The sequence below is a fragment of the Antechinus flavipes genome, unplaced genomic scaffold (genome assembly GCF_016432865.1).
Source record: "Antechinus flavipes isolate AdamAnt ecotype Samford, QLD, Australia unplaced genomic scaffold, AdamAnt_v2 unplaced_scaffold218, whole genome shotgun sequence".
Classification (NCBI taxonomy): Eukaryota; Metazoa; Chordata; class Mammalia; order Dasyuromorphia; family Dasyuridae; genus Antechinus; species Antechinus flavipes.
In genome coordinates this window covers 1-9,989 of record NW_026262061.1, presented here as the reverse complement: position 1 = coordinate 9,989, position 9,989 = coordinate 1, and the positions used below count along the sequence as shown (strand labels likewise).

Genomic DNA, 9,989 nt, shown 5'->3' with positions numbered 1-9,989 from the left:
ATGTCTTGTGAGAAAATCTACAAGTATTTATTATTGTGCCATAATCTTAATATGATGTCGCTTCCAAACAGGCAAAAGGAGAACATCATCCTTACTAAGACATGTCCCGTCTTGGTAAAATCTCATCTGTATTATTATGTTTAGACAGGACAATGGAAATGTGCAATTCAGAGGACCTAAAAGAGACCTTAGAGGTCATCCATAATTCATATCACAGGTAGAACAATTAAGCAAGTGTAGGTATCTACTCAACAAAGAGCACCTGCCTTGGAGTCTGGAGATCCAGAGTTCAAATCTAGCCTCAAACACTTGTTACTTACTAGCTGTGTGATCCTTAATTCCAATTACTTCTCAAAAACAAAAAAAAGTTCCATCTGTTTCCCACAGCACAGAATGCCTGTGGATCTATGGAATTCCTCCTATCACCCTTCCTCCCCCAGACTCTAAAACTACTATTTGTGGGCCCACCTAGCTTTTCTTATTGGGCCTGTGGTTCAAAACCTTTCCTCACTTGGTAAGATCTGCCAGAGCTTGTGCTTGGCTGATTGGCACAGGTTTTTTGAATCTAGAGCTAATTAAGACCTGAAAACCTTTTAGAACCAGATGACATTATGTCAGGATAATGCTCCAAAAGAGGAACATTTTATTTTTCCTAGGCTTTTTATGTTAAAATATCAAACCCTTGTCCCTAAATTTCAAACTTCATAAAATGTAACCAAGTTATTTTTCCCAGAAGCACTGGACTCTGCACATAATAAAACACTTAATAAAAGCTCATAACTGCCTGACTCTAAACCATAGAAATAGACTTACAAGTCACCAGTAGACTCGATCATTTGAAATAGCTTCTCAAAACTATTATATCTTCAGCACTAATCTTGAGGGTTTTTTTTTTCCCTAGGTTTGTTCCAAGAGCATCCACCTCTGCTAAAGCTCTGGCATTCAAACAAGTAGGCTCTTTCCTTATTTGAAGATCAAATTTTCTGTTCAGCTCTGGTCTTTTCATCAAAAACAATTGAAAATCCTCTATTTCAATGAATGTCCATTTTTCCCCCCTGAAAGATAATGTTTAATCTTGCTGGATAGTTGATTGGTTGTAGTCTAGGCTCCTTTGCCCTTCTGGAATAGCGTATTTCAAGTCCTTCACTCTTTAAACCAGAAGCTGCTAGGTCCTGGGTAATCCTGGTGTGGCTCCTCGGTATTAGAATTGTTTCTATCTGCTTGCTTCTCTTCTTAAACTGATAATTTTGGAATTGAGCTAGAATATTCCTTGAAATTTTCACTTTGGGGTCTATTTCAGGAGGTGATCAGTAGATTAGAAAGTCTTTCTTACTTGAAATTATTTGAATTTGGAAGAGGTTTCTGTTTTTGTCTATGAATTGAGTGCCTTGCCTGGCAGGGTAGTAAGGATCAAATAAAATAAGATATATTGTTTTGCAAACCTTAAAATACTTTTCTCACTATTAATGCACTCTTGTAGTCTAGATTCCAGGGCCTAAACTTTGGTTCCTCACATGAATCTAGGTTTTTGTTTTTGTTTTTTCTCTATTTTTGAGACTTTGGACAATTTGATTAATATCTAATTGTGAAGTATCCAGTCCCATAAAATGAGAGGTTGGATTAATATTAAAGGGCACTTTGAGCTGAGTATTAGAACTCCCTCCCCACTCTTCAACCAACCCTATAGCAAATAAAGGAACAGAATAACAATAGTACCATCTAGTTGCCATATATATGCAATAGAACCTGCCTTAGATATTTATTAGCTGTGTGATCCTGGATAAGTAACTTAACTCTTTGTACCTCAGTTTCTTCATCTGCAAAAGGATAATCACACCCACTCATAAGGTTGTTATTGGGGCTCAAATGAGAATACATTTAAAGCATTTAGCTAACATTTATGTGGGCATAAAGTTTGCAATTCTCTCCTCTGTAAAAATTGATTGTGAATAGGTAGAGAATAGGGGTTGGTAGAGAATAGGAGTAACCCTTTGGCAAATAACTTCTATGCTATAGGGCTTTAACTTTTACTAGCATATAGAAGAACATCAGCAGTTTAGTTCAGGTAGCTTCCCCAAGCCTTGAAAATGTCAAATTGCAGTTTGATCACACTTCTCCCCTCCCACACCTTTTAAAATTAAGATTAAGGGGTCATGCTATGGAATAGCCTTTTTTTCTTTCTTTCTTTTTCTATTAGAACAAGGCCTGACTTGGAGAGTGACTCCTTTTCTTGATTTTTTTTTTAAATTCCTCCTTAGTTTCCACAATGTCCACAATGCCTGCAGTATCTAGATGATCCTGAACTGAAACATTTCATAGGAGACCCCAATAATGCTGTAAGTTTTGTGATGGGTTGGAGGGAGGGGGAAGGGAGCCCTTTATCTTCATCTTCTCTCTTTGTGCTTCTGATTAACTCTGAAATGTCTCTCAGCGGGAAGAAGCAGAGATGCTGGCTGACAAACTGTTGTACATTTTCGAACACAGCAAAACAGGCTTTGAGAACTACGACTATTTCCCACAACATAAAATAACATGCTTCAGGTAACATGGAGTTGGGAGTAGAGGAAAGGAAGATAGGAAAAAATTCTCAATAGTATTTTGTTTTTCTAAAATATACGTAAAGATAGTTTTCAATATTCATTTTTGCCAGATTTTGTGTGCCAAGTTCTCGCTCCCTTCCCAGATAGCAAGCAATCTAATGTAGGTTATACATGTGCTTCCATATTTATCATGTTGTGCAAGAAAAATCTTTCCAAAAGGGGACAAACCTATGAAAAACAAATAACCAAAAAAAGCCCAAACAATTCCCAACAACAAAAAAAGGTGAAAATATTGTTTGTCTGCATTCAGTCTCCGTAGTTCTCTTTAGATGCATTTTTCATACCAAGTCTATTGGAATTGTTTTGGATTATAGCATTACTGAGAAGAGCCAAGTCATGGTTGATCATCTGTGGATGGATTTTTTTTTTTTTTTGATGCTTGGACTGATTAGCCCTATGTATTTAGAACAGCTAGCTGTTTATAGGTGAACATAGAATGGGATTCTTTTTTTCCTTCCACTGAAGGTCATCTAACCCAAGGAAGAAAGGCTGTTGAGGACTTCAAGTCAAAACTTAGATTGTTTTCTCAAACTACCTATTTGTTTAAATTCATATTCATTGAAACTACTCAATAAATCTAAGCATGAAATAACCCAAAATGGTGACTATTAAAATTCTCTGGTAAAAATTTCTGTGAAAGGGAGTATTTTCTTTGGTCCTTCCTTAGGAAACCTCTTAACAGTAAAATCCATCTCCACAGACTGAAAGTTGCCTTCCCTTTGTCAATGCTAGAATTTCTTAATTTTCAAATATCTGAGTAGCTAGTATTAAGTGAAATATCAAGCTAAGTATTGTAGAGAACAAAAATAGATAATCCCTATTCTCAGCAATATTATAATCTGTAAGAGATCAAAGAGGATAGAGTATCTGGCCTCAAGTCAGAGAGACTTAACTGAAATCCTGTCCTCAGACACTTCCTAGACATATGATTCTGGGCAAATCACTTTACCCTGTTTGCCTTAGTTTCCTCATCTGTAAAATGATCTGGAGAAGAAATGGAAAACCATTCCAATATCTTGGTCAAGAAAACCCCAAATGGAGTCATGAAGAGTTGGTCACAACTGAATTTGAATTTACCATAGATACCCTTTCATCATTATAAGGTGCTTTTTATAGCTTTTTGCTGGATTCTCACCACAATCTTGTAAGACAAAAAATGTTAGTTTGCATCTCAACCACAGGTGAAGAAACTGAGGTTTGGGGCTTAGGAGTTTGCCCATGGTGATTACACAAATAGTAATTAGTAGAGCTGAGACTGAATCTTGGGCTTTCTGAAGTGGCATGATCCATCTTATAAAAAGGTGATATTGTTATCAGAAATACAAATTCAATGGGACCTGAGAGGAGGAGGATGGTGCTTTCATCCGAAAGAGGAAAATTCAGGGGAGGCTTCAGAGAATACTGGAACAATGCCTTATATTATTTTTGAGAGGTTAATATGACCAAGAAAATACCCTTCAGGGGAAGAGGGACTAGTATAAGCAAAAACATTACTTAAAGAAATAACTTTGTAAACTTTGGGGGATTGTTCTTTTTAGATTATGTAGAAGGACGGATAAAAGTTTACTTTTCTATAAATTTCATGCTAGACCTTTTTATCAAAGGAAAAGGGATACTTGTGCATAATAAAACAACTATAGATAATTTAGTATTAACCAGATGGATTCTTGAGTCTAAGACTTGAGTTTTCTTTGAATAGAGTGTAGGCAGCTAGGTGGCTCAGTGGGTAGAGCATCAGCCCTGAAGTCAGGACAATCGAGTTCAAATCTGGTCTCAGACGCTTAATAAATACATCCTATCTGTGTGTCTCTGGGCAAGTCACTTACCCCCAATTGCCTCAACAAAACAAACACACCCAGTAAAGAATGTAATGGTCTTGTGGTGAAGAAAGTTCATCTCTACCCAGAGAGAAGAGGTGGGAATTAAATGTAGACCACAACGTAGCATTTACACTCTTTTTGTTGTTTTTTTTTTCCCCTCATGTTTTTTCCTTTTTTATCTGATCTTTCTTGTGCAGCATGATATTTATGGAAACGAATTGCACATTTTAACACATTGGATCACTTGCCAACTGGGGTAGAGGGTAAGAAGGGAAAAAATTAGAACAGGATTTTGTAGAGTTGAATGTCATATTATCCATGTATATATTTTGAAAATTAAAAGCTTTAATTAAAAAGAGTAAAGGACTTAACTTGTATGATATGATACTTGATGTAAATTTGTAAAAATTATTACAAATGTTTGGTTTTGTCTTTTTTTCTCCATTTTCCAGTATTTATGACAAACTGGGCCATCTGTGCCCTTTTGATACAGGCCTAGTTGAAAAGAATATAGAACTCTTCTTCAGTGGGGTAGTAAAACCAATCTATGATGAAAACTCAAGTCCAGAGGGTAACACATTTAATATTCATTTAAATTATTTAATAAATAGAAGCATGAACTATAAACCAACCAAAGAAATCATGAATATAGCATAATTGTTTAATGTTTATTCTGGATTTTAAAATTAAAGAGTGTGATGCTTAATTCTAGATTCTTTTTTGATCAATTGATGTATGTTTGGATTTGGCTGTTAGTGATGTTTTTTTGTGATTCTATACAACTTCATTCCTTATTTTCCCAATGTTTGCTATTTGTAATACTAGTTACACATGTAGTACTCTTTCCCTGGCAGTATACTATTTGTTCAATAATTCTATAATCTCCCCCTGAACCTCACACCTATAAGTAGTTACCTTTCCTATTAATAACATTCTTAAAACATAAACTTATTCTGAGGAACTGATAGTTTAGTCTATGATCAATTTATTAGCTTCTTCTATGTTGTCACAGTTTTTTAAAGACTACACAAATTCAAAGCACCACTAGTAATGTCATAATATCCCTGTTTCTCCACAGCCCCGAGTGAGTTTTCTTGTTTCTAATGTACCATCTGAATGAGTATTGTGGTTGCCATTTAACTTATATAGTTAATAGGTTGAGGCTTATATCTATATCTATATCGCTATATTACTATTTATATTATAGATATATCTATATATTACTAAAAGGAAAAAGTATTATGTATACATTGTTTTTTTTCTTTTCTTTAGGTGGTATCATTGCCAAAAGACTCGGCCCCATAAATGGATGGTGGATTACTGGTTATGATAGGGGAGATAAAGCTCTCATTGGCCTCACAACAGGTATCATGAAAGTTGACTTCAAAACCAGAGTTTGAAATGCCCAATTAAAAAAAAATTGTTCTTGTTGTTGTTGTTTAAACTAGATGCCCAAGTTAAATGTATATAAAGTCCTTAACTTTCCTGGGTCCTAGGAACATCTCAATAAAATAGTTTTAATTTCAACATAGAATTTCTTCAGGTGTGTTGTTGCTCTTTACTCTCAAAGAGGACTAAAATGACATCACCATGTTAGAGTCAAGTTAGTGTGGCCAACTGTGGCTGATCAGACCAACACGAGTTCCCAATGATCTGCCACAGATCAGAATTTAGACCATCAAGTTGTCAAACTACGATGATATTTTAATTTTAGTTTATAGATAGGATAAAAATGTATCCTACAAGAGAGGGAAGAGCTGACTTTTCCCTCTAGTCAAAGAGGATCAAATTTTACCTGAAAACCACCCCTATTGACTTACTGAATTGAAGCCTAGGTTTTTAAGCATCTGTTTGGATGTCATAGTTTAAACAATTGATTTTTGAGCTATGGTTCCAAAAATTCTACTTTCAATATTCACTCTAATTTGTTTAAACAACAACCTTAGAACTGTTCCCATTAATTCCTTCCACGTGGTCCCCCTTGTGGAATTTTAAAAATCAAATTTAAATGTATAATAGAGCCAAGAATGATTATGTACAACTGTAGACTCTGTTGTTGGGGAGTCTGAGGCTGTGGATTTCTTGAGTTTAGAAGTTCCTAACTCCAATGGGACTAGTACTAAATAGTCTGTTCTAAACCTGGAACAAGTGTTTCTGCCAGGAATAGAAGGCCACTAGGAAGACCAAGGAGGAATAAATGGACTTAAAAATGGAGCACATTAAAACTTCCATGCTGATCAACATTAGGTTTAGACCCCCTCCAGAGGGATCAATTTGATCTAAATCTTGATGCATTGAGTATTTGATGTAATTTCTCTTGAAGTAAAAAGTCAACTTTTTCAGCTTTTGCTGACTATATCCTGGTGGAACCTAGCAAGGAATATGCTGCTATCTTTTGCCTGATGCACGAGAAGATATATCTGAGTAAAAAAGTTGTGGAATTTTTGCATGAAAATACTGAGGCCACTTATGAAGAGCTCATCCAAAACATAGAAGTGAGTGTCCCAACTCCTTAACATTGTCCTATGAAGACGTGATTCTTCAGAAAGTTGTAGCACAGCTTGAAGCTTTCAGACTTAACCATTTTTCTTTTTTGGAAAAAAAAAAAAACCCAGAAGTTCAATATTATTCCAGGGTAATTCCTTTGGGCCTTGGTATGGGTCATTCCCTCCAATTAAAAATAAAATACAGTATAATTTCTTTACTGATAAAGGAAGATGATTTATTCTTGCCTCTTGTTTGTTTTTCTCTACTCTATTTTTTTTCTTAAATAGTCAAATATTCCTCCTCCTGGGCTGAACTTTAGCCAGTTCACAGAAGATTCCCTCCTTCGACATTCCCAATTTATAGTAGATCAAGTGCAAAGTTATGATGAGGCCCGAGACACTTATGAGGATTCTATCATTGTTGCTCCCTGCATGAGGGATATGATCAGCTTAGCTGGTGTTACTCTGGGACAAAGGTAAGCATATAATATCTAAGAAGAGATCATATTATTACCCATGGACTAAAATGTGCTTCTCGTTTTGCTAACGTGCCCTGCCTCTCTCCCAGACGAGCCGCAAGGCGGCAAGCTATGAAACACGCTCCCAAAGAGAAGAAGAAGAAAGCCCCAAGCAAAGCCATCACCACCAAACTTGTCTACCAGATCTTTGATAGCCTGTTCTCTGAGGAAATTGATAAAAACGGGAAAGATGATTCGGAGGGGGCCATAAAGCGCCGGCGCTGCGGCATCTGTGAGGTAAAGCGCATTTAACGGTGGTTTGCGGAGACTTCTTCTGTCCCACACATCTCTGGGTTTTACATCCCCTAGCTACTTCGGTGGTTCCAGGTCCCACTGAATTCTCCCCTGTATCTCTTCTCCAGGATTCAGATTTTGGTCCATCCAACTCCCCCGAGTGTGGTTACTTCATTTGGATTAACTGCTCTAAGTTCAGCACTCTGCTTGTTTCACATTGCAATAATTGGGACTCTTCTGTGTTTCTCTGAATCTTTTTCATTTATCATTAATTATGAAGGAGAAAAACTCCTGTGATTTGTCCAGCCAATCGCTTCCCGATAAGCAATCCTTAAGTTCCTGATTTCTGCCACAATCTGGTGCAGTTACAACTAAAGTATATGCCAGATTCTGCTATGAGCTCTATAGCCAGATGACAATTGTTTAAGGGTCATAATTACAACAGTCTACCAGAACAATTAGACTACTTCAAGATTCTACTTAAAAGCATATTAATAGGCCAGTCTCACTTTCCTAAGAAGTCTTCCCTTTTCTGTTTTACTTTTGTGAAATGAAAATGATTTTATTTTGCTTTTTCTGAGCAAAAATAACTAATATGTATCACATGCCAGGGACTTGCTAAGTACTTTATATCATTTGAGACTTAAAACAACCCTGGGAGGTAGACACTATTAATTTCACTTCTCAATTGAAAGAACAGAGGCACAGAAGTAAAGTGACTTATCCAGGGTTGCACTGCTATAAAGTATCTGAGGTTGGATTTGAACTTGTTCCTGATTCCATGCTTAGTGTTCTTTATCTACTGTGCCACATAGTTGCCTCTTAAATTGGCTGCTAGAAATTGTCATGAAAACAATTCTTTTTTTATTATTATTATTGGTCATACAGGAAACTTGAATGTTGGGGTTTCAGACTTGAAATCTCGTGGAAGGGAAGATAAAGACAAAGAACAGCTTTTTTATCTTCTGTACTTTAGCCAGGGTAAAATTAGGGACTTGAATACAAAAGCGGAAAACAGTTGAGAGGTGCTCTAGTCTCACTGGCATTTTCTCTCTCCTACTAGAAGCAATTGCTGAGACTTGATCAGGAGCAGGTTTATTAGTTCCCTTCACCCCCTCCCTCCCTTAACTAGGCAACAGTGGGCTTCTCCCACTCTGAGAGAGGTTTGGACAAGCAAAAGTTCTGAAAGGTTTTTTCTAGTAAAAAAATTAACGTTATCAGAATCTGCTGACCCCTTCCTTTTGCAAAAATAAATTTCTACTGACATGATTGAAGACCTCAAGCTGCTTAGTTTTGTGCTTTAAAAAGGAGTAATTTTAACATCAAGTTTGTTGTTTTGTTTTGTTTTGTTTATCAGAATGTGCTTTGTGTTTCCACCGCTGAAACTAAGTAGATGAAAGAGCATATTGTAGCTATAGCTACCAAAGGACAAGATGAATAAATGGAAAACACAAGGGCAGGGAATTATCTGTGGGGAAAGGAATAATAAGGATATCTGCATTATTAGAATGGAGCACATGTTAGAGGAAATAGTAGGAAGAAAATAAGATGGGATGGAGAAGAGATGCAAGGTTGTATAGGATTTCAATAGCCAGTCATAATAATTAACACTTCAAGAAAACATTTAAGTTGTCTTTCAAAACAGATTTTTAATTTTGATGCTTATACTGGGTAATGTGACTACTATCTGACTGGCTTTTTGTCTTAAATTTTTAATGTCTCTCTTGTACTTAAATCAACCATATTTCTCAATGCCTTTTCCCCTTCCTTCAAGAGTCATTCCCCTGCCACAAAAAAGAGGGGGTTAAAATAGTTTAACAAAACCAATGTATCAACCCACTCCCCATTTATGGGCTATTCTGTACCCATTGAGCCCCCTTTCTTCAAAGAATAAAAGGAAGTACTAGATTTATAGTCCTTCCTTGGGACAAAGCTTAGTTATCCCCATAGCATTCAATTTCTTTATTTCTTTTTTAAAACAAGTCTTTATTGCTATTTTTTTTGTTTGTTTCCTGAGGTAATTGAGGTTAAATGACTAGCCCAGGGTCACACAAATAGGAAGTGTTAAGTGTCAAATTTGAACTCGGGTCTTCCTGACTTCACAGCTGGAACTCTATCCACTGTGCCACCTAGATGCTCCTTCTATTTTTTTTTAACATCACCATGAATTTCTCTAATCTTTCCTTCTTCCTTCATATACAGAACTATCCTAAATAACAAATAATAAGAAATCAGTGTTCCTGATCAATTTAAGCTGTACGTAGCTTGCACATACTTATTTGTACAGTCTCCTCTTATAGATTGTGGAAACTTGAATTAATTTTTTTAACT

The 9,989-nt window shown here is 36.2% G+C and overlaps 1 protein-coding gene across 1 annotated transcript; it reads left to right on the top strand.

Annotated features, from left to right (window-relative positions):
• The first annotated feature begins 907 nt into the window (after window positions 1-907).
• LOC127543326 (DNA (cytosine-5)-methyltransferase 1-like) lies at window positions 908-7,923 on the top strand. Its single transcript, XM_051969368.1, has 6 exons — window positions 908-2,541; window positions 4,873-4,991; window positions 5,693-5,785; window positions 6,764-6,915; window positions 7,195-7,382; window positions 7,475-7,923. The coding sequence occupies exons 1-6, from the start codon at window positions 2,447-2,449 to the stop codon at window positions 7,674-7,676; spliced, it is 849 nt and encodes a 282-aa protein (XP_051825328.1). The 5' UTR covers window positions 908-2,446; the 3' UTR covers window positions 7,677-7,923.
• Window positions 7,924-9,989: the final 2,066 nt, after the last annotated feature.